Below are 25107 nucleotides of genomic sequence, written 5' to 3'. Positions count from 1 at the left end.
ACCAAGGTTTTCAGTTCAAGTTATATCATGGCTAAACACTCAAGCCATGTCTACACTACAAACTTGGCCAACAATCAGAAAGAAAGGTGTGATCCTTATCAGTACCACAATGCAAATGCCATTATACTGAGGGAACCATCCCCCTCCAACTCTCCTTTCTGCAGAAACACGCTCAGAGTTTTGCTGGTGTGAATTAAAGCTACACCATGGGAATACCCTGCCAGTACCCCATGCAAGCACAGTTACCCTGGCAGTGCTCTTAGGGGTACTGTATCTTCAATCCAACTTTTATTTCCTCTTTTTTTTTTTCTTCCTTCAACTGTTGTGGTTGCATAGCTCCTTTATTTTTGTATCATCTTCAAGGCAGCATACCACACTTTCACAAAACGAAATATTCAGAATGGTAATTAAAAAAAGTTTATTACATCAGTGAATCAGCAAATAGTATTTATTTCCAACAAAGCCACATTATCTTTTTGTCTTCTTTCATTTAGATTTAGCTGTATTTAATAGTAGCAAAAATGGGACTATAAAATGTAGAATGGAGATGAAATGAAAAAGTTGAGATGTAATCTGAGGACTATTCAAATACAATGTACTTCCAGCTCTTCTAGCCAAAATGCAGCCAATTCATGTACATTTATGCCTTACATTTTCATATATTTGCTATAGAATGCAAATATTTTATACCCAAATAAAAACCTCCTATAGGATAGGAATATCTTTAATTGCGTAATATGGATTCTGTTAATGAATTTATAATAATACAACCTCTTCATTTACAGACCAGGTGACATTAACTGGAATTATGGAAATGGCAATCAAATGCACTAGATGGGATGAATAATGGAGATACTGACTTTCTATCTACTGATACTCCAACCCACCAGGTGATTATTCAGTTTAATATTAAATACTCAGTCCAGCCTCAAAATAATAAAGTTTTAAAATCCCACATTAAGTTTACTCAACAGTGGAAACCTGATGCTGGAGCATCATGTAGTCTTCAAATACACTTCAATGCCTTTAAAACTTTTTTTTTAAGGTCCTAGCAATTTAAGAATCGAACTCTAAGTATTTCCCAATAATGGTCGCTGCAAATTTCAAATCCATGAGCTTACTTCAAGAAAGCAGTCAGATATCTGGAAATCTTGTCAGTCCAGAATAGGAACAAGACAGTAAGTCTCCCTGGCTTTTAATTTCTTCATTAGTTTAAGATCCAAGGAACTGTAGGTTTTGTTCACTTGGTAGAAATAAAAAAAAAAAAGTTACTTTTTAAACCCTGATTCACCAAAAAAATAAAAGCCCAGAGATTTGCAGACATAATAAAATTTATTTAAATTCCATGCATTACGGTAGCTACAAGTGTAGTCATATGAAACTGAAGGACAATAACTTCTTCTGTCCATACAATGTAGCTGTAAGTGAAATGAATGGGAGTTCCACAGTTACAAAGAAACAAACAAAACAAAACAAAACAAAAAAAAAATCCAAAAAAAGGTAAATCTGTTTCAGTTTTGAGTTTCAATTCAGATACAGTCACTAGACTGTAAATCTTTGGGGGAGAAGATGGGCTCACCAATTTTACAGCTGAGAATGTTTACTTTAAGATATTCTGAAGAAGCTCAGAAGATATCTTTTAATAATTATTACTAATAATCTGGAAAATGAAAAAAATCCCTTAGCCTTCATCCTGATTGTTAGAATCAGGACAGCAATTGCAGACAGTCCATTTTCAAAGTGCAGCTAAATAGGGTTTTATTATGCAGCTCCTTCAAGTTGTACTGAGTAAGCTTTACTTTGAACCAGTTTTGCTTTAATTTCTCAAGAAAAAACTTCACTGGTCCTCATAAGCTTACATTGCTTTTTGATATGCAAAAATTTACAGACTGTGCTTGATTCTGACCCTCCCATATTTCGGTATGTGCAAACTCTTAGGGATTTAAATAGTCTTTCTCCCTCTCAGTTCAGACTGGTCTTTAAAACAGCAAGGATTATCTGGTCCTCTAAATTAAAGACAGGGTGAACTGAGTAATTTATGTAACTGGCACTTTTTTAATTGGCCCAGTTCTCCCACAAAATGTAGCTCTTATAAATACTAATAGGCACTATTGCCACAGATTCTCTTATTTTTGCAAGTTTCGCTGATTTACTGGTTGTTAGCATTTTCTGCAGTTAAGAATTTAATGATGCTGAATTTTTATAAAGACACAATATGTAGTTCTAGCCTTCAAAATTGACTCCTTGTGTCTAGTAATGATGTTAAGTCAACCTAAATTTGCTGAAGATATTAACAAATGTAAAGCTAATGAAGGTACCACATTTGCATGAATGTTTTTTAATTTCCAGAATGCATTCAAGAAAGGGAAGGGGCAAACCTAATTATTTTAATACAAACTTGGTTGAGTGCCCAATTGCCTCATTTAAAACTGTGTGTGTGGGGAGGCTGAGGAGTTTAGAAAAGTCCAAGTAACCAAATATCTGGGTTACTGGGAAGTTAAAAAGCTAATGCAAGTGCGTTACATCTGGATAAAAAACATTATTCAAAAGCAATTCCAATACCGAAAAAGATTTCAAATTGAATAGTTTATTAACATGGTAGTCATCTTTGTAACATGTGCACACACACTCGCACACTCTGAATGATCTGCCTGGAAAAAAGAGGTCTTAATATAGATGCTGGGGGAAATTAAACATTAAAAATCCTTTAGATTTTCATAATTATAGGCAATTATGTCCACATCACTTACAAAGCTATTGCCGAATCTTTCCAAGGAAGCAGAATTTGGGAGAAAAAAAATTGTTTTTGGGAAAATTCAACAGTGGCATAGCAGAGCTCTCAATATGAGAAAGCTGACATAATGTGGACCTTTGCTGTGAAATTTGTCTTTGCAAAATATGGGGAGAAGTTTATCAATGGGCAGAAAATAAGACGGCGGTGTGAAGTAGGCTTTTGCTGAGTCGATTTTCCTCACAGTATTGTGCGGGGTCATTGAGAAAAATGCTTAGTCCTTCTCTGGAACCAGTTTCAGAACTTTTCCAATTGCAATGGTCTTACCTAAACCAAGGAGACAAACAGCAGAGTTATATTTACTGTGAAAGGAATGTAGACATCTCCAAGAACATGAAAATTTGCCCCAAAATACAGGCTCTCAAGTATTAGAAATCACAGAATGAATTACTGTGTTGTGTCATCAGTGTATTTTAAAAGCACAGTAAAATTTTAAAAATAGTAAGCCTGCTATTCTGACAGCAAAGAACACACTGTGGATTGTGGAAAGCCTGCTTCTACACTCATCTAAAGAGAAGGCAAGGCAGAATCACTATCAGATCTGTTTACTACTTTTCAAATAATTTATTTTAAACGCATCCCACAAATCTGTGAGTTTACCAGGGTCTGCATGTGAAAGCCCAACATACAACCCCCCTGATACTTTTCAACTTTAAATAGTGAAACTATGGTATTCATATTGTAGGTGGACATTCAAGGACACATTAAAAAAGCACTGCTGGTTATTTTTCAAATCCAGTCTTTTGTTTCACAATGCTTATTTCTGTACATTATTCAAATAAAACTGTCTCTCTGTTACTAGCAAGGATTCTGCACAATGACAATCTGCTTAGATTTACTTTTCCATTGTTACCCGGAGAGTGATTTCCACTGGATAACAGTATCTTAATACCTCACTGCCATGTGGCTCTGAGTCCAAGTAAGCTTTTGCAGCAGTCAGTACCTGCTGCTGAAGCAGCCTTACCCTCATCCCTTAAAGTGAAGCGACCCATCTGAGGGAAATCTTTGAATGTCTCAAGGCAGATCGTTCCTGCTGTCCTTAAACGGGCAATGCAGACTTGATCTTGTTTCACAAAACGGGGCCGTGTCTTACTTTTTTCTCCTGTTTTTTTGTCTACCAAGCAGATTAAGGCCTGTGTAAGAAAATAAAGAATAGCTGTGAGTGCAAAAATAAGGGTTGTTTTTCTTTACGAACGAACAGAATTGGTCTAAGAAAGAACATACTTACAAACAAATACATGGAAAAGTTTGCATGGTTTATTCAGTCATGACATCCACCACTTTTCAGAAGGCTTATGCTAACAGCCATTTTTGTGTTAGGGCACAACCAAGAATTCCATTCAAGGCTGGATACTTTGTTGCTTTAGCTGCTCTACAGATGTATGACATGACAGAACTCTTCATCCCAACAACTGGATTGTTTCTATTCACATCACAACTTAAAATGACACTTACTGTTATCTCAACTTCTTCAATACAGGTGTGGATGTGCAGCACTGCATTATAACCTGGGCAGATAATGGATTTGTGCTCAATTATCACTATCTGTAAAACAATTCAAAATAAGTGCATTTTTCCTAATTTCAGTTATAAAAGAACAGAGAATAATCAATGCAGAACTATATTAAAAAGTCTATTGAACAATATACACATACATTTTTGTCAAAGAGCAAAATTTTAAAAGTTTATAATATGGAAGTAAAAAACTGAAGAACTGGCCTGATGAGGTCTTGCTTTCACCATTATAAGTATCTAAAACTTCATTGAGAAGTTACATTCAAAACAACTTATATTTTAAAAACTCAAATTAATGATGTCAGTGTTAAGTATATATGTTATTGCCCATTTAGAGATATGGCAGTGAATAAGAAATCTGAACTGAAACTTCAAAATACCAAAGTTTTAGATTTGGTAAAACATAAAATATTTCCATGTTTTTTTACCCCTCTATACAGCGATTTAATGTTCTTATTCTACCTGGGCATCAAATGTGCGTCCAGAATGACAAAGGTTGTTGAGATCACAGAGAATAAATCCTGGAAGGATCTCTTCCTCTTCAATTCCCTTCAGTCTGATCTTTAGATTTTCACCTGGGGCTACTGAGTCAGTTTCTACATCATCAGAAAGGATTCCAAGAACTTCCACATTGTGCTTAAAGAAAAAAAAACGTAGTTTTGCATTGTGAATATTTTAGTCAGGTACAAAATAATTGTAATATAACAGTATTTCAGTAAGTAATTCCATTACAGTTTAAGTTAATTATATTTGGTTCTGTCAAGCTTCAGAACATTTAAAATATTTGAATTACTAATACTTGAATTTTTTAAAAGAAGTTTTTTTCTTTTTCAAGTTTTTTTTTCCCTGTTTCCCTTTGGGGGAAAGGAAAAAAAAAAGACAGGAGGAAAGAAAGAAACTCTTGAGCAATATTAACCCACAGCAGGTAAAAAAGGCTTAGTGGGCCAACTATACAAACATGAAATAAAATCCAGTTGAAGTGTGATAATTTGTAGTCCAACAACTGAGTTTACTAAGGCAGGAGAAACGGAGAACCCAAGGTCTGACTGCTAAGGAGCTACACAACAACGCTGTGCCCAGAAACGTCACCTATGTAAAATGTTAGAGCTTAGTTGTGCTCAACAGAGCAACAGAATGTTTTCTGATTTAAAGTAATGAGTATCTTTAAGAACAAAGCTCTTTTTTTATGGCAGTAAATTTTCTAAATATATAAACCTTACCATACCTTGTTTGGCATCATCACAAGCTGTTGTCCTTTGCAAATAGAGCCCGATTCCAGCTTCCCAAGGACCACAGTGCCCATGTCCTTCACAAAAAGAAATCATTACAAAGCAACTGAAAAGATTTTCCTAAAGAGTCCACTAGTTATGATTTATCTCTGAGTTTGATTACTTAACTCTATGAATATCTAGCACTGCTAGACTTAGTACTTTGGAAATTGTTCTCATGAAAGATTACAGATTTCAGGAGTTTCATATAATGCCAAAATTATTTACTTCCCCTTCTCTCCTCTATTCTACAGTTGGAAATGTAACATTAGCAAAGAAGAAAGATACCCTCTAAAAGTACAGTAAATAGTCCATTTACTGCTTTTTGAAAACAGCCTCTTTATACTTTCTATATTATTACTTTAATCTGTACCTTATATTTATCCACAATTGGCAGCCTGATTGGTCCATCAACTGAACGGTTGAAGTTTGGCAAATTATCCAGGTATGGAATAAATGGTAATCCACTAAAAAAGCAGAAGGCATTTGTTTCAATTTCGTGAGCACTCTTCCATTTAAAAAAAATACTCAAAATGGATAAATGCAGTCCAACAAAAGGAATCATATTCATCTTGGTATCATTTAGAAAAATGACCTCTAAGACCGCTAAATCTATTATAAGATCCCATCAGCAGTGTCCACTTTACCCCAACCAACGTATTAATACACAGGAAATGCATGTTTTTAAGTTACATTACAGGCATATTTTACACAAATTAATTATTCCTTTGAGACTCACGACAGATGTACATCCAAAATATATTTTGGAAATAAAAAATCATAAGCTAGGTCCAAATGTGATTTCCATTAATTCTTTTTAAAGTACACTGAACAATACTGAAAAACACGACATCCACTGAGAGACATGGCTTGTCCCTAATTATAATACAGCTTCAAGCAAATTGTTCACATCAAACAATTACTCATTCTAGCAACGTCAGCTGCAGCATCACTGGCAAATTCTAGTGCTCGTAAGGCACTCACACAGCCAAAGAACACTGCTAATAGTTTACTAATAATCTTCTGCAGTTTGCAAATGCTTTTCATTGGCACGTTGCATGGCTGTGTTCTTGTTGCTCTGGCTGTATTTCCTCAAGCACATTGGCACACAACTACAATATACCACGCTCTGCTACCTCTCAGCTTCACTGAAGCATTTACTTTTATTGAAATACAGCAATTATTCAAGTTGCTCAATTTAAGATACATACATATACCAAGGACAGAATTCTGACTGTTCTTTAAGGTTTGCTCCAGTCAGTCCTGAGCAGGGCATGAAATGAATGTCCTTTTTGGGATTGAAGCCAACTTTCTTCAAAAATGGCACCAGTTTCTCTTTACATTCCTCATATCTATTGAATGACAAGCAGATCAAGGTAAGTTCCACTTATGCCAGCATAACATAATCCTGTGCTTTAAAAAACATGCAGACATTTCAGTTCCATCAGTTAAGTTACTGTGTGAGCAGCAAGCAAGCCTAATTAAGGTCTGGAGGCCTATTTGCATCTTCTTCCCAGCCTTCCAGCACAGCTCGGTTATTTTCTGTTCCCCTATTCCCCCTCATTCCTCTGCTTCATAAAGCACCATCAGTGCTCTCCCTATGCTTCAATGGCAGGGCTGGGGAGCAGCAGCACAAGCTGGAACTGCTTAAAGCAAGAGATCCAGGCCAGCACAGCAGGGCAGACCACGCAGACACCTCCTGAGGTCAGGCTCCAGGCTGGCACTTCAGTGCTGGCTCAGTCTCCTCCCATCTCTTACAGTTTCTGGAGGTTTTGTGCTATTTATTTCTGCCACACTGCCTCCTCTCAGTTTGCGGTGAATTCAGTAATGTCAGAAGGTTGGGGCAAGACCAAGACAGAGAATTGGGCGTGCCTTTGTCTCTTAGTGAAGCAGGCTGACATACCAAGGTTGCACAGGCCCTCACGGCTTCCCACTAAAACTTCCACAATTCTGGGCAGAACACACAGCAGGTTCTCTGACAACTCTGGCAAACTCTACTGCTGAAAATACAATTGCTTCCTTTTTTAGGCTCAGTATAAAGTTTCCAAGTCAACAATTAAACTATGCTAGAATGCATGGGGGTTTGTTAGGTATGTCTGCATGGATCCAAGCAGTTGACAGTGAACGTTGGGAGTGTAGAACTTGCAGCTTAACTGAGAAGCACTGTCCTAGGCACTGAGCTTCTGGTTTTCCTGCCAGTTTTAAAACCTCTGCCTTTAGGTCACCAGTCTTTCAGCAATAATGGGAAACAAAAATTACTTTACCTAGGAATTATTCTATTGTAGTATCTGTCAATGAAGATTGTATTTTTAAATTAAACTCACCTTTCATTGCTCCAGTTTACAGTTGGATCATCCATTTTATTAATAAGAACTATTAAATGCTTTACACCTGCTGTTTTTGCTAACATGGCATGTTCTCTTGTTTGTCCACCTTTCTCAAATCCAGTTTCAAACTCTCCTTTTCTTGCAGAAATAACCTAATTAAAGATACATATTTTAATAAAGGTTTTACTATTCTCTCAACAGAACAATCAATAATACTGCCCTATTCAAAAAAATTTGGTTAGTCAGACCTAGTAAAAGCTTCCAAAATGCACTGGTATATTCTCAGTATTACCCATTAATTTCTGCATTGACATGTAAAAAAATCACATGACATCTGTGGACAGTTTTAAGAAGTTGTTAAATTACTTCAGAACTCACTCATCTCAGTAAATGTAACATTTGAAAATTCTGCCTTCTGTAAGTAACCAAAAGAATAAAGAAGTAAACAAAAAATAAAAACCAGAAGCTTAATTCCACAGCATATGCAAAATAAAAGTATCTGATTTGTCCTTACCAGCACAGCAAGATCAGCTTGAGAAGCCCCACCAATCATATTTGGAACAAAGCTCTTGTGTCCAGGAGCATCTAAAATAGTGAAGTGTTTCTTCTCCGTTTCAAAATAGGCACGACCCACTTCTACTGTTTTACCTTTGTCTCGTTCTTCTTGGTTTGTGTCTAAGGCCCATGAAAGGTACCTAAAAAAAATCCCAACCCAAATACTCTATTGTTGTATTGATTTTTATTACATTTATATATAATTTGTTAGTCATAAGAGACCTTATTTTTGCTAACTTATTTTAACCACCTCAGTATTGCTAAATGCAAAGTCAATGCTGGTCTTTGAAATACTTTACTGATTTGTGTGTACAGTGAGCTGCAGAGCCCATTGCCAGCTCTCCTTCACAATATTCATTTTTAAAAATTCTAATAAACAATTTTCATTTTCTAAGTTCTTCAGCTGAGATCTAACTTCAAGTCATTTAAATTTTGCCTCAGTCTCAGAAACATCTCAGGATCAAATACAGAACATTTTTTCATTCTCAGCATAATTAACTAAAACATTAGTTCTACTTGCATATATCATAATTGAGAAATATAATTACTAGTTCTCATTTATTTGCACATATTAAGCAGAAGTTGGCTATGAAATAGACACCATCTTTATTCACACTACCTTTGACAGATTTTCATTATATAGACTCTTGTCCCCTCCTAATAATTTTTCCCACTGGCTGCCAACAAGTTAGCTTTCAGTTAGATAAACTGAAATTAAAAAAAAAAAAATTACTTTGATCTGTCAGGTTTTGTGAAAACCAGTGAATATAAAGAAGAAAAAAAAATGCTCTTACTAAGGATAAAGAAGTGGTAATAACTCCACTGAACTGGTTTAACACAGCAATAGTTTTCGCCATTAACAGCAGCCTGTAGACATCCTTAGCTTTTGTTTTGTAGTGACTGGGTGGTGCTGAAGAGATGCTGCTTGGACAATGGTTGCTTGGTGAAAAGAACTATGTCATCCTTTCTATTCCCCTCTCTCACACATGATTCAGTGAGTTCAGGTCAATGCCCATCCCCTGAGGATGCTCTACCCCTAAGGAAGTCTTTAACTGCTCCTTTTCCAGAACCCTTTGAACCCCTTTTATTCTCCAGCCAAAAAGAGAAAGCTTTCAAAAATGAAATCAATTTTGCAGGAGTTGTCTGAAGCAGAAATCAGGCTGCTACATGTGCTGTATACACACACTGCCCCCACAAAGCACAACCAACCAAAAAACAGTAACAAAACCCAAACCAAACAAGAGGCCCAAAAAAACTCCACCCAGGACAAGAGCACCATCATGCCTGGAGGAAGCCAGGGCTACTGGGACAGAGACTAAAACCAGTTTCATTGCAGTAAAGGGCAAAGTGTGCTACTATCTTCATGAAGTTCATACCATGTTTCTCTGTTTTTTTCTTTAGCTTCTCTTTCATATTTTTCAAGTGTTCTTTTGTCAACCATTCCTGTCAAATACCTAAGAAGAGGGAAAATAAAAGTGCAATTTTACACAAAGCAGAAAATACTTATACAATCCCCACAGATTGTTATGACTGGAAAATGAAGATACTAATTTTTTTTTTTTAATCTTCACAGAAAGGACAAAGTTTAACCAATAGTATAAAGCAGTTTCAAATTGCATTTTAAAGTACAAAGAAAAACAGCCACGTTCTAGGAAAGTGATTAATTAAAAAAAATTATAATGTTTGCTTTTGAATAGTTGCTTCTATTAAGTGAAAATCCTATAGCAATAACATTAATGTGCTGGAATTAAGAAATTCCAAAGACAGTAAGTACCTCAATTGACAGGGATAGAAATATTGTTATAAAAGTATTAACATATGCTGATTAAAGCCACAAAGAAAATATTACTCATTTTAATTGACGTTTTTTAATTCACAAGAACAGGAAATCTAAAATTTAAGTTTCCTTACATTATTTGTCCTCCAATAGTTGACTTGCCAGCATCTAAAAAAAATTAATTCAAGTCATCAACAATGTGCAATTCTAGAAACAGCAGACCATTACGAACTAACTCATCTAGTTTGGTTCCAAAGGATTTATTTTTTGAACCATAATATAAGTTTTTGAAAGCATCTTGCACCTTCCCTTGTTCCCATTATAATTTGTTGTCAATTAAATTACACCAAATTTTGAACATGCTGTTTTCATATATATCAATTCAGCATTATCCATAACAAAAACCCCTCACCAAGCAGTGATGCAGCTAAAGCCAGGGTCAAGAGTGTGGGAAGCTCTTGCAAAATCCCCTTCTCTGCTTCCTTTATCCCTTGTCCCTAACTTGTGTGGGCTGCTCTTCAATATTGGGATGTACCTCTGCCCACAGCCCCTTTAATTTTGTGACTCCATTCTGAATTTACACAAGGACCGAAATTACAGTACTTTTAAGGTGGTAAGTAACTACAGAAATGAAAAGACAGAATTTACTGTATAACTTGTGATTCAATAATTCTTCTCTACTTCTGACACCACCCAAGTTTTTATGAAGCTTGCTGAAACTATTAAATGAAGATATTTTGCTATAAATGCTTCTTTTAACCATGAATTATGTTAATATATTGCTGTAGCCCTACACATTTTGGTATTTAGAATAATAATTTTTGAATCTAATAGTAAGAACCCTTTTTAATTAAAATAAGCAGAAAAGAAGCACAATTTTCTGATTTTGTTCTTTAGATCATAAACACAGATGTGTCACTTCAGCACTCAACAGGAACAGGTACTTGAGAAATCATGAACACAAGCATTGTTGTGTTCAAGAGAACACACTCTATCCTTGGCCCTCTGCCCCTGAAAGACCTTTAAATTTTTCCTTTTCCAGAGCAGCTTCTTTAGAGTGAGTGCTCCTGTGAGCCTCAAGACATGGTGAATACAAAGAACAGCATTCATTTCTAATCCTCTGAGTTCTAAGACACAATAGACAGATCCAACTACTTCACCTTCACTTAAAACTTACCTACGTGTCCAATGAATACTACATTTACATGCTCTTTTTTAGGAGCACCTGGAGGTGCTACAACAGATTTCGGTTTTGGTATTTCCTCCTCCTCCTCCATCATTTCCTGAGCGCTCTCTTCAGAAGGCCCCGCATCCCCTGCAGGACCACCTCCTAGCTCTGCTTCACCGGGTTCTTCTTTGTGGTCCCACGACTCTTCTGGGGACATTTCTGTCTCTCCATTTTCCACTAAAAATGAACCAATTAGATATATTCATATAGATAAAGAAATGAAAAAGAATTACCCTGGGGAAAAGCCCCTGTCCCGAAGGCGCAATCACAGGGCTTTAACTACTGTTAACGTCTGTTAACGTTTTCCCATAGAAAAAGGGACAACTGCTGCTCCTTTCTGAAATTATTAATACCAGGAGCTTTCAAGCTAGCTTGTGTGCTGACATAAGAAATCTAGGATACAGAAACTTCTGTTTTAACAAGGTAACAATTTTACAAAGCAAAAGCAAATATGAAGATCCACTCAGACCAGCACAGTAGTCTGAATCCACAGACACACATGACCATATGTTTAGAAAGCAAAGGAAAGGGATTATAGTTTAAGTTCACTCATAAGCCATATAAAAACAATTAGAAAGACACTATTTCCATGTTCTGATTGTTCACATTGCTGACCACTTGAAAGTTCTTTGCTAATCACCATTCCACATACGTTAATGGGGCTATTTGATAATATGAAATTATTTTTTAAATAAAGCACTCATCATTTTATAGTGTCCAAGCAATCCAGTTGCAGCTCTCAATGCATACTAGTGTTTAATTACCTCTTTTCTCATCCAAGTAAAAAGAAACAACAAAGTACACTAAGGACTATTTGTAAGTGTAAAGGCTCTACTATTTGTTTGCAGTGATTCAGCAAAAGCACTGTAGTAGTACATTATAGTACTATCATAGTAAAAAAGAACAATTCTCATCTTACCAACAGATTCTGAAATTTCCATGTTAACAGCAGCATTTGAACCTAGAAGACAAAAAAGGGAGAGAAATGAATCATTAAAGACACATACCTACCATGACAGTAATCAAGAACAAAGGAAAATGAGTGACTAAATTAATAAAAGGATAGTTCAGATGTTTTGGCACTTGCCAAAACTTTTTAATATACAGGCTCATTTCAAAAATTCTGCTTCATGCTAGTTTTATGATCTTCCATAAGCTACTTTATGAGCCTTTCCCAACTGCTTATGAAACTGTAAATAAATACAGATAATCACATTGCCTTACAAGAGTAGTATGAGGATAACAAAGATTGGAAAAGGTTCATAGAGATTTAAAAGAGATTATTTGCAATAATTTTTTAAAAAATCGTGAAATGAAGATACACAAATGACTACCTTCACAAGAGGCTGTCTGCTCCTCTGGAGAAGGCTCTACAGGTGCACCTGCAGAGAAAAAAGTTTATCTTTTAAAGTACAATGAAGTGTCCAACTTCCAAACTTTGCCATAAAAGACCATCTCCCAACTTTATTGCAAGAAGTGTATGGAAAGAATAACCACTTCCCTCCCTGCTAAGTGGTACTAAACACAGCCTCTAAGCACAAATACTGCTAAAGAACACTGCCTAAACATGGTGAAAATAATATACCACTTCTAAAAACAATGCATTTTTTCCCCCTGAATTGAAAGATAGACATAAAGCAAGCAATTTTTCTATACACAGTATTTTACTTGCCCATCCTTTTTGAGCAGGCTGGCTATTGCTAAGTGTTAGGGTGTTTAAAAATACCAAAGCAGTTTCATTGTATCCAACGACACAACGTGGTGTCACAAATGCAGGGAAAGGGTCTGCCAGCAGCTGCTTGCAGCCATGTCTACACTGCTCTTGTGCTTCACTTCCACTAAATGTTGAGTAGAAAATAGAAACAAGCTATTAAAAACAAATTCTTAACATCTTCTGTAGTTATTACATCAAGAGATGACAAATTCATTCAGATGTCTGGTAAATTTGCCAGTCCTCTTAAACACCAGAGCACAGTCCCATTACATGGAGGGCAATCTCACTGGTCAGGTGCATCTATCAAAGCCACAAGCATGTTTTTTTGGATAAATTACTCAACCCTCTCATGCACTAAACCATGCCTCTACATTTTATGCTGAGAAGTAACTAATTATTAAACCTACTAGGAGTGATACATTGCAATTAACACTTGCACCACTCAATGTTTTGGGACGTTATTTTACATGATCAAGGGGCCTTCTATAACTATACATAAAACCTTATTTAGCTTTCTCTTAGTGTAAGTTCAACTTCATAATTCTTTGAAACAAGTTATCTTTTTTTCAACCACATACAAAATTCATACCCTCTGTTTAGCTGTACTCCAGCTCTCCTTCAACTGAATTCTGAACACAGATCTTAGAGCATCACTTGCTCTATACGCATGATGGGACCTAAAGATAAAACAAATCTCCTCAAAAGAACAAAGCCATACAGAGAAGGACCTGATTCTAAGCCTCTTTGCTTTCGCACTGTTTGCGTATTTGCTGCAGACTTCTCTAAAGTGGAGCAGCGCTGGGAGAGCTGGCAGGGGGCCAGAGGACAGGGCTTTGCAGGCAGGGTGAATGTGGGTCACAGCACAACATCCAGTGGCCAGCAGCAAAGCGGGGAGGGGGCACAGCAATGCCCGACTGAAAGCACTCCCTGCACTCCTGTCTTGGATCTGACATGAGCTACACTCCCGAAAGCAAACCAGCCAGACTTGAAGAGAATGATTTAATATAATCAGTAAAAGCGTAACAATAGAATACCCTTAGATCCTTTTAAAGAAATGATCTATCACTCCTATTTGGCAGCTGGAAAAGATGCCAAGCAGTCCATTTTTGAGTGTGGCAATCAGGTGGCACGAAATCTAGGTATGAACCTAGAGCCTCCATTTTGTAGCACATCAGAAGATTGTTGGCTGTTTCACACATACTGTGGTAGGGACGCATAAATATTTTAATTATAAGACCATTTCAACAAGCTTTTGATTTCACTCCAGAACTTTGTCTGTAATGAAAAATGTATCAAATGGCAGTATTAATGCACTTGCCTTGGACCAGAAGTTCTATGAGTGGTTGGAGAGCTAGTTAATTTCTGAGAAGTATATTGTCAATCAACAGCATTCATATAAACTCGGTTTTTACTTTCTGGTCTGCAATACAGTAGGTATGCAGACAGGAAAAAAGTTTCTTCACAGCTAACAGAGAGGAAGTAGAAAAAAGGTCCCTCTATGAATTTTGTACAGGTCTAGCACACGAGAGTCAGTAAGACAGTTTGTGCATGGATGCTACAGAGTACTAGTGTACACAACCAGGGGACAACAGAAATTCAGCTATAACCACAACCATTTATTAAACTTTGGTCACTTTGGTACACAAGTGGCAGACATGCTTTGGAAGAGGACACTGAATTGTATCAAACATACACTGTTTCTTCAAAGCAGAAAGAAACATAAACCACTCACTAAAAAAGAAATTGTTAAGAAACCAAGTAAATAAATAAAGAACCCTAATTTCAAAACTAACATGCTCTGAGTGACAAAAATAAACAGTCACCACAGTAATTGTTTACTTCTGATAAACAATTTCAGGTTATGTCAGGTTATTTCAGACAAAGGCTCATATTTACTACACTGTGTGGAAGTGAACAAATTGCCTGAAATGTGCCTTAAGACCATCATCTCAAAAGAAGGATGCAATCCTACTGCCTCCTTAGCATTTTGGTCTGTCACCTCATTTGTGAAGATCATCCAGACAGGAATCTTTCATATGAGAGTGACTCAAAACATACTTTGTAGGAAATCTGGTTTTAAAGTCAGGACATGCATTAAGTGACGCCAATTTTTTAATGCCTCAAATTATTGGATTTACGCATGACAAGCAGCTGTTGGATTCTACACCTAACCATCTCCATCTCTCCTTCAAGCTTAAGTCAAGAGCTGCTGTTGCAACCTTATCCGCAGTATTACACGGAGTGAGTGGCTTATCTTTACTCCTGCTCAACATCAGAGCCTTAGGACATTTTATGGAATGTCTCTGTTGTCAATGCTAAGGGCAAAAATGGATACAGATGCTGCATTTATCTACTGGTACCGTCAGACCATGACATTATGTAATTCAGAGACTTGTCTGGAAAACGTACTTGTGGGGATTTTTTAAATGTAAAATTCACTGGAAGAGTATGTACACTGCCAATACAGAGTCCAAAACTGCACAACTTGTAAAACACGGTGACTGATCTCTTTAAAATACATCTCATGTCCTAAAGAATCCACTCTGCCTACTTCATTCACACAGCATTCTACTACAGCTGAAGAGTTTGTTGCATATCACACTAAGTTTTGTACTTGTTTGCATTTTTGTTGTACAATAACCAAAGCTGCACAAGTACAACAAATTTGAAGTTATCATCCAACTTCTGAAAATATTGTTTCAAAAGACTATAAGCCATGAACTTTCCAGCATTGACATATTAGAATGCTTGTAGATAAACAATAGAAAATTGCTCTTTAATTAAATTTATATTAGAATGTAGCAAGTTTTCATATCTAGAACAGGTACAGCTGGCAAAGTAGGAATCAATATTAGAAGAGTGGTTAAAAGACAAATTAAAGTCAAACTCAACTGCTAAGCAGTAGTGACAACCTCCATCTTAACACAAACCTCAGTGTTTACCAGATGCACAGAAAAAGCTGATAAAGGTCTCCACACAAGTAAGAACTGCCCAGTGGTTAACTGGTAATTCCTCAGCAGCAAACCTGAACCACAATGCAAATGCCTTCACAGAATTGATGAGAGGCATACATTTGGTGCAATACAAGCAGCACTCAGCTCCCAGCCTGCTCTGCTGCTGGAGTGATAAGAACCCAGACAGGACTGGAACCTGACAACTGGGGTAGACTACAGAGTTAATGAAACTCTGCACCACACAGCAGAGAGATTAAAAAAAAGAAAAAGTAAAAAAAATAAAAAGGCAAATTCAGCCTGAAATAAACATCTTATCTAAAAACTTAGATACCTGTATAGTGAATTTGTTATTGCTTCTCTAATACAGTATCAAGTTCCTTCACAAGGATTCCTGAAGAGTGAAGAAACATATGACACCCACCTTAGGATTCCCATCACCTTTTTGTATGTGTAATTACAATACCTGAGTTCAGCACATATTTACACGATAGTCATACAGTCTTAACAGTTTTCATGCATTACATAACAGATGTTTGCCCCCCCTTTTTTAAAAATGAAAGCATAAAGGGAATTACAGAAGAGTAAAAAAAATAAAAGTCTGCATCAAACACACACAGCGTGAAAAGCAGAATAAAAAAAGCCCCAAGAGATTCTTAGATAACAAAACACACAAAAATTACGTCAAGCACAAATAAAGCTAAACAAAGTGCTTTATGTCCAATACTTAAAATTGTACAGAAAGAAAAGGTTTTCAGGAGTTCACTGTAAGGCAGTTGTTTTGAAAGTTAAACCCCAAATTATGTCCTTCTCTCTGCCCTGCTTTATTGCTTATGCCCCAGCTTCACCAGTGGACACATCAGTTTTTAAAATGCACCAAAGCAAAAGCAGCTTTCATAGTTTAACATGACTCTGTAAAATTCACCAAAAAAATTAGCACTTGTTTCATATTCATAGGATTTCATTACATGTTAGCTTAGTAAAAGATCCACCTTCTTCCTTCTCCAGTGAGGACACACCTTAAGTTTATCTTATCTAAACTTGACATGCTCCTTAACGACTAAGTTTAAGAAAGCTTATGGGGATTTTCAGGGAATATACTGAAGTCCTCTTTTGCTTAAGGTCAAGTATTTGTGCTGAGTTGATAACCTGATTTTTAAGACAGATACTCAAGAAACCCAGCTCAGTATTTCAACAGTTCAGGATTCCACTCTGACAAAAATCTCTCATAACCCAGTATCTTTAGTATGAGTCATATTTTTAGTATTGCATCTCCTGTCCTAAACTAACTTTTGTAATGAAATACAATCACTGTCATTTTCCCACAGACCTCTTCAAAACATAGTCATTAATTTAATGGATTAAATTATGACTACTTTATTCCTTCATAAAAAAAACCCACAAAGTAAAACCATTTTTCTATCTTAGCTTCATACAATCAGCTACTTCTTTTCCTTGCATATCTCTCATCACAAAACAGAAGAAAAATGCCAAAATTCCTTAAGTGGAACTGTAAAACCAGATTATAAATAGGATCCAAGAATTATCCCAATTTATTTTTGTGTTAATTTGATAGAGCAATCAAGTTTTAAGATAACATCATGCTTCCAAACACATTGAAGCAGTAGCCCAAAGCAGAGTGCCAAACACATGGTCAGCAGGCTGCCTCAGCCCCCAGGACAGTTCATGCAGTGCACAGCCAACTCCCAGGGCTTTGTGTGTCCTAGTCATGCAAGGCCACAAGGGTGATGAATTATTCTAACAGGAGCAACACAATCCTGGCCACCTTCCTGGGGACACTTTAGATGTAGACAAAGGACATCTGTGTAACACACTGGCACCCTGAGTGCACCACACAGGTGTGTTATATCTGATCACCTGTCAGTGCCAAGACATCCAGCCTTTCTCTGCATTGTTTCAGAAGTGGTTGTACAGCTCACTTGTCTAGAGAAGCTGATACAGAATAGTGCTCTAGGTAGTCAAGTGCCAACTCAAATCAAGATTTTCAGATCAGAAGAATTTATCCCATATACTGGCACTGACAATACAACCCTGATTTGCTGCCATGTGAGCAGTTCAAGTTAGCAGTTCTGAAGGATTAACAGTAACACTACCAGCACTGATGAGGAAATCATCAGCACAGGGCTGTTCCAAGGCTGACATGAAAAACCATGTAACCCTTTAGCACAACAGCTTCTTGAACTGTGGGCTACTAGTCCCCAACTAGAAAGGCTAGTCTTGGACAAGCCTTTCTCAGCAAGTGCACATGCAAAGTGAAGTCTCTTGAGGACTGAGACGTTGAAGAGTCTCACAGTGTAAAATGAGATACCAGGCTTTGGAGAACACAGTGGTAGAGATAACTCATCATCCTGCTCTGGAAACTACAGGTTTCAGAACTGAAGTAGATGATACCAAAACTCCACCTCTGTGTCTGACTGACATATGCATGTCCCAGCTGCTACAAGGTCAGAAAAAATGAGGGCAGGGAAAAGCAGGAAGAAAAATGCTATATCCATTTATTTACAGCACTTGAAGGCTGAGGATGTCCAGCTGCTTGAATGCAACTGTTTCAGAAGTGACTACTGCAGGCAAGTGAGGATATTTAGGGAGTGAAGCAAACAGGGGCACTGAATCTTAAGCCAGATGTTTGCTTGGCTCAGGACTGTAGGGGCAAGTTGTTTAAACTATAGTCATTATCAAAAATATTTAGAAATTAATTTGAAGTGGTCAAGAGAAGGACCAAACTAAACAGTAGCCCTAATACCACCAAAAGGACAAATGCTTTCCTTACACCCGCTGCTGTGTGTCACACTTTTCATTCTTATTATTTTCATACTAATGATGCTTTTTCTCTTGCTACTACCACTGCATACTTCAAATCAGTGAACAATTCAGGTTGGAAGGTGTCCCAGGAGTTAGCTAGTTTAGTCTCCTGCTCCAAGCAGATTCAACAGTGAATACTTCTAAATTATTTCTGAAAAGAAGAACTAACACAAAATATAATAAAGACCATACAAGGAAGCTGTGATAAATTTTACCAAGAATCCTGTAATTATTCAAGAACTATGACAAAAACTGAACCACAAAAATGCAGATTGATGCTGCATTTTCAAAAATGTTTTGATTCTCTCATACCCAATTAAAAAAAATAGAAATCTTATTAATTGGAGGTTGGTGTTAACTATTCCCTCTGAACCATGCCTTGATACAAAAACAAATAAAAAATGTAATTTTCTGCTACATACATCTACAAAATTAATGAAATATAATACAAAAAGAAGTCATAGAAGCTAAAGAGTGAAGTTGCAAGGCACAGTTGTGACTATGAATGTTTAGAGGCCCTAACACAATCTACTATCATTTCATTATCACACATGGCCTTAATTTAGCTGAGTTGCTAGTCCAGCAACTGCTGGAGAGTCTCCCCAGAAGTACAACATGTCTGTGACTCCCTCCCAGTTCACCTGGCACATAACTGCACTGCAGCCATGGCTGTCACAGACAGAAAACCCAAAAGGCTTCATTTCACATTTCCAACAGAATCCAACAAAGACAGATTTTACACAAACGAGTTTGACTTGGACACAATTTGATAAATGCAAGTCCTCACAGCTACAACATTTAGAACTGGTTTTAGTATATTCCTTAGGCATAAAAATGTAAATAATATGCTTTTCCCATATAATCAAATTATAGTTTCAGAATTATTTTGGAATGAAATTATCTTTGAGCATAAGTTGTATTGGTTGTAAACATCAGTCAGCTTTCTTCCTAATATACAATTTCCCATCAAAAGAAAGCATGTGTAAACCAGTTTTAAAGTAAGCTATTAGGAATGCAGGTCTCAGGAGCTTCCCAGTTTTAGAAAGTGAACATCTTATTCCATAAATGGCTTCTGAGAGTGCTCCTTCTGTGCTCTAAACATAAATGACAGGAATTTTATTCAAATTACTAGAAACATTAAGTTAGCGTGCATGAAAGCAAACACTATTACACACTGCAGCCACACAATGGAATCAGTCCTGTGGAATTTTTATATGCCATGCTGCTACTACACATTTATCCTGATCTATAATGGCCTTTGATTTACTAAGGAATTACAACTTGAACAAAACCTCACCAAGAGAAAGTTCCAAGAAGAAAAGCATTACTAGAACTTAACTTCAGGCCACTGAAATTCCTCAAGTGACACTCAACTTCTTATATTTCTTAAGGTTTAGATTTGTCAAGGCTAATTTAGGTTCTTCCCACTACAAACCATGTAATGAACAGTGAGTGTCACAGAGCACCTAATTCCCTATGGGAACAAAAGCAAACTGGGTTGCTGAAAAGTAACCTATTCAGCACCATTGTCTAATCACATGTTGTTCTGACTTATTTCCAGAGCAAGCTCCACCTAGTTCTTCCAGCCAGGAAAGTAGTTGTCACCTTATACAAACATCTGCAAGGAGAAGACTGTCAATTACCTTCTGTAACCAAGCACATCAGACCTGGAGGAGCACCCAGCAAGTGCAGTATTCCAGTTAGGAAAGAAATAGAATTCTTTTAACTGCAGGTTTTTGTCTGCCTAATCTTAGGGATATTGAAGGTACTAAGAGAAACTCATAATCCTAAACCTTAAAGAAGATATAGCAATCAAGGTAAATTCAAACCAGGTAGATAATAGCACTATGTAGGAAATGTACTCAGCAACGAAGACACAAAGCAAAGCTATTCTGATCACTCCAGATGATCAGACACTTTTCAAGCCATCCTTAATTTCTGGAAAGACGAAGCTCATCACAGGCTGCAGAAGTAGCAAAAGAGTGGAGAAAAGAAGAGTGAAGAATAATGAGTAGGTGAGGAGATGTAGTTTGAATTCCTACCAAAAAAATTAACTATAGAATGCCTTAGACGAAATCTTAAAAAGCAGCCAGGAGAAAGAAAAAAAAAATCAAAATTATTCTAATAATATTCAAAACACTAAAAAAGCTTCCAATATTGGTTACATAGCTAAAAAACCCAAACCTTTGATTCAGATTGCAATATCTGCAATACAGGAATGGATTCTGAAGATTAGTCAAAGGTGCACCACGTGTTCATCGCAGCCCCAAGCTACCCAGTCTACCTCTACATCCGTGAACTTTAACATATAGATTTATTCTAAATGGAATTCAAGAGTCTGCCCATGGCTTCTCTGAAGTTTATTTTAATGCACTCAGACATTACTTGCCTGCACAGTACATGAGCTATAAGTTCTGCTAAAAATCAGGAGTGTTGAACAGCTGTAGAGAACATATAATCTAACACAAGGAACAGGTTAATATTCTGTTACAAAAATATTAAAGTGTCATGTATAAAAGGTACAGATTTTAGTTGTTAACAACTATTAAATTTAGATACTAGGGAGATCAAGACCAATTAATATATTAAGGCAAAATACAATAAAAAATAAGCCACAACCAACATAACAAGTACATTATGTCTTTAGTGAAATTAAATTACTAGATAAATATCTGAAACACTTGCTTGTTTCATATTATGCCAATAGGGATAAAGAAAATTATATGAAAAATTAGGAAGATCTCAAACTCCTTAGCTATAGGAGTGACATTAAAACACTACCACAAAGTTAAGCAGCATGTCTGATGTTTGGAAGAATCTTCAGTTTGGAGCTGAAAATGAAAAAGTAGCTCTCCTTTAATTTCCCATATGCAAAGTAAATCTAGTATAAACATTGGTTGTGCACACAAGGATCCTTTGAAATTAAAAGCAGGGTAAATTTCAGGTTATTCCATTAGCTGAGGCCAGCTGGACAGAACTCCCTTCCCTACTAATCCTTTATCGGCATTATGTTAGGAAAAAAAAAAATAAATTACTTGATATAATCTTCAAAAAGACATTTAAGATACATCTGAGCCACTGGTGGCTGAAGCAGTGCTTTTCTCCCCAGCAACACTAAATTTATTACCTCCAAAATCTTCGGCAACTCCTAGAGTTACACGTTATGTATTATATATATTCCATATATTATATTTATTTTATATATTATAGGAAGAGCAGAGCTATGTGGTTTTTTCCCCATCATGGGTGGTGACCCTTTGCGAGCAAAGGTCCCAGCAAAACGCACACGGGACGCACAGGGAGCCAGAGCACCCCGGTTCCTGCTGCTCCCTGGGCACAGCCCGCAGAGCCCCGCACCGCGGCCTCCCCCCGCCCGGGCCCCCTCCAACTCGGGGGCTGCCTCGGGCGGCGGCAGCGGCTCCCGTGCGGCGCTCCCGCCGCCCGTCTCTGCGCAGGGCTCCGCGGCCGTGCCCCTCCCGCCGGGGAGACCCTCCCGCGGCCGGACGCTGCTCCCGCGGCCCTGACCCCCGCGCCGCCCCCAGCCCGGCCCGGCTCCTCGCCCGCCCCGCGTGGCTCTTTCCCGGCCGCCGCGGGCCCGGCACCCTCACCCCGCTCGCCCCGCGCCCTCCCAACATGGCCCCCATCCCTCCCTGCCTCCCTCGCCCTCCGCGGCGCCGGCCCCGCGGTTACCGAGCGGCGGTGGCGGCGGGAGGCCGGGCGGGGGCGAGGGCGGCGGCAGGCCGGGCGCCGGGCCGCTCCGCAGGAAGGACGGCACGAACTCGGCGGCGTGGACGTTGGGCACGAAGGGCTTGGCGTTGACGTTCAGCTGCCGGCTGAAGGCCGCCCCGAGCAGCTCCTGCTGCGCCTCGGCCTCCGCGGCCGGCGGGGCGCAGCCCGGGCCGGCGCCGCTGCCCGGCTCGATGTCCGCCTGGTCCCAGCAGTCGGGAGCAGAGTCGCTACTGCTCCCGCTGCCGTTCCCGTTCGCCTCCATTTTGTGGCGGCCCCACAAGGCTCCGCGGCCCCGAAGCGTCTCCCGGGTGAGGGGGGAGCCGGCGGCGGCACCGACTCAGCACTCGCTCCGCCGATTCCGCGTGTGCTCCGCCGCCCCGACGCGAGCGCAGTGTGGCCTCTCGGGCCGCCGTACCCCCTCCCGGCAGCCTCTCCTACCGCCATCGTAGTAGTTTTTATCGCCTCCGGCCCTCCTCCTGCCGCACGTCCGAGGCGCGACGTAAGAACTACAATACCCGTCATACCGCGCGCGCGCACCCGCGCCCCGCCTCCCGAGGACAGACGGGAAATGGAGTTGCCTGCGTTCCTTGAGCGCTCATGAACTGCAACTCCCGGCGGCCCCCGCGCGCGCCGTGCGTCCCTGCCGGCCCCGGCCTCGGCCCGGGCCCCGCCCGCCCCCTTTTCCAGGGGGATGCGGAAGGCGGAGTTGGCGCGAACGCCTCAGGCGGGACGGGAACCGCCCGGGGCAGCTCCCAGCGCTGCAGAATCACACCGAACCCGTCCTGGAGAGCTGAGGCGCACAGGGACAGGACAGAGGCGGGACGGGAACCGCCGGGGCAGCTCCCAGCGCTTCACTCCGAAGCCGTCCTGCAGAGCAGAGGCGGCAGCAGAGCTCCCGGGGAAGCCGTGGGGGCACACGCCCTCGCACGGGATGCAAGAGGGAACGCTGCCGTACCTGTCCAGCCAAAAGTGGACAGGATGCATGGAAAGTTCCAATTTTGGTCATTCTGTAGGACACTTTGACTTGGTTGTTACCATGTAAAAAACCCATCCAGTTAAGCCAGAGTCAGTAGGACTTTCCAAATACTCAGGCCCTCCCTCCACTGGTATGACTTTTAGAAGTTTTTATAACAAAATCTCAACAAGCAAACCCAAAAAACATCGCTTGAAGCTAAGTATATTTGGAGGAAACAGCACAGAACAGAGGGGAAACGAGTAGATTTTGGTTACAGGGCTGCACGAGGCTGTGGCAGCATTTTGTCTCATAAGGTACAGTGTGGTTATAATACACAAAGCAAATACCTGGGAGTTTCTTGGAGTGCTGACATGGGAGGACTGAGTAATCTGCAGCATTGTTCATATTAGAACACTGTAGGACAGATTACAGAGTTGTTTTGAAAGCAGGTAGTCTTAGAACTAAAAATGAAAGGTCTCCGTTTGGAGCAGAGTCCAGGGCAGTTTTGGTTGGAGAACAAAAGCTTTCCTGAAGGGGCGTTTGTGTAAATCCTGACACGAGAACCAGAGGGCTTCTGGCTGCACACCAGCAGCAACATGTGGGCCACGGACAAACAAAAACTTCTACAGATATTAATGGAAATATGAGCTTCCAACAGATCATAACCAGGGAAAACGTTAGTGTACAGGGTAGCACTTACAAAAGCCAAAAAAAAAAAAAAAAAAAAAAAGCCAACAAAACCAAAGCCCCACTAACAACATAGAAAGTTGAAGAAAAAGTATCACTTACAATGAGAGACTAAAAACCTCTGCCTAAGTGGAAGCCTTTCCTTCAAGCACCACCAAGAGGTTAACCCTAACCCTATTCTCTGGCACAGAGTTAAAAATATACTCTATTTTTCAAATCGAGTATAATTAAGGAAGAGTCTCACCTGTGCAATGTTGTAATATTTAGAATTTTGTCAAGCTGCAAGTCCCAGCTGTGCATGGCAATCACTTTTCTCTTTAACAAAAGGAAAAGTAGCATGCAGTGCATTGTCTGGGTTTGCTTTCTTTTAGTTCTAACCTCTGCTTGTGAGATTTATTAAAGGTGTCTGATACATGTCATATAGTATGGAAACAAGGTAGCACCATTTCAGCACTCAGAGGTTACTAGTGTTGAATAATAGGTAAAACTCCAGTGGAGAGCAAGCAGCATGCATTCTGCTGACAGAGTGACTGTTACTGAACACTTTTTACTGTCACTGTGAGCACAGGACAGCTCAGGTTTATAATGAGTGCAATGCTGTACTGCAAGCTTGTGTTTTGTTTGAGCCCTGACACAGCCTACAGGTCAGGAAAGCCTTAACTGGGGGCAGGTGCTTCCTTTTCCGAGCAGTTGGGATGTACTTTAAGATGATCAGCACAAGGAACACAGAGACAGCAATTCTTGCACGCATTTTGACATTCCTTAAAAAAACTTCCTGAAGGTTTTT

At 39.1% G+C, this 25107-nt stretch overlaps 1 protein-coding gene across 2 annotated transcripts; it reads right to left on the bottom strand.

Annotated features, from left to right (window-relative positions):
- Positions 1 to 1313: 1313 nt before the first annotated feature.
- GSPT1 (G1 to S phase transition 1) lies at positions 1314 to 23059 on the bottom strand. Of its 2 annotated transcripts, XM_053991614.1 has the most exons (15): positions 22640 to 23058; positions 12796 to 12843; positions 12381 to 12422; positions 11411 to 11638; positions 10368 to 10401; positions 9833 to 9910; positions 8416 to 8596; positions 7899 to 8053; positions 6786 to 6926; positions 5948 to 6041; positions 5532 to 5612; positions 4769 to 4942; positions 4247 to 4336; positions 3756 to 3924; positions 1314 to 3058 (listed from the first exon to the last, which is right to left on the bottom strand). In XM_053991614.1, exons 1-15 carry the CDS (start codon positions 22938 to 22940, stop codon positions 3006 to 3008), a joined length of 1869 nt encoding a protein of 622 aa, XP_053847589.1. In that variant the 5' UTR covers positions 22941 to 23058; the 3' UTR covers positions 1314 to 3005. The 2 variants fall into 2 exon arrangements, with proteins under 2 accessions (XP_053847589.1, XP_053847588.1); XM_053991613.1 differs by lacking the exon at positions 1314 to 3058 and having other exon boundaries at positions 3071 to 3924; positions 22640 to 23059.
- Positions 23060 to 25107: the final 2048 nt, after the last annotated feature.

The sequence above is a fragment of the Vidua macroura genome, chromosome 16, assembly GCF_024509145.1.
Source record: "Vidua macroura isolate BioBank_ID:100142 chromosome 16, ASM2450914v1, whole genome shotgun sequence".
Taxonomy (NCBI): Eukaryota; Metazoa; Chordata; class Aves; order Passeriformes; family Viduidae; genus Vidua; species Vidua macroura.
Note: the sequence above shows the minus strand (reverse complement) of the source record. Positions and strands in the feature narration are given on the sequence as shown.

Coding starts and splice junctions, on each gene's coding strand:
- GSPT1 (XM_053991613.1), bottom strand. CDS start 22,940: ATGGAGGCGAACGGGAACGGCAGCGGGAGCAGTAGCGACTCTGCTCCC. Junction 10,402..11,410: donor AGTATTCATTGGACACGTAG/GTAAGTTTTAAG, acceptor AATTTTTTTTAG/ATGCTGGCAAGTCAACTATT. Junction 3,925..4,246: donor TTGAAGAAGTTGAGATAACA/GTAAGTGTCATT, acceptor TTTCTTACACAG/GCCTTAATCTGCTTGGTAGA.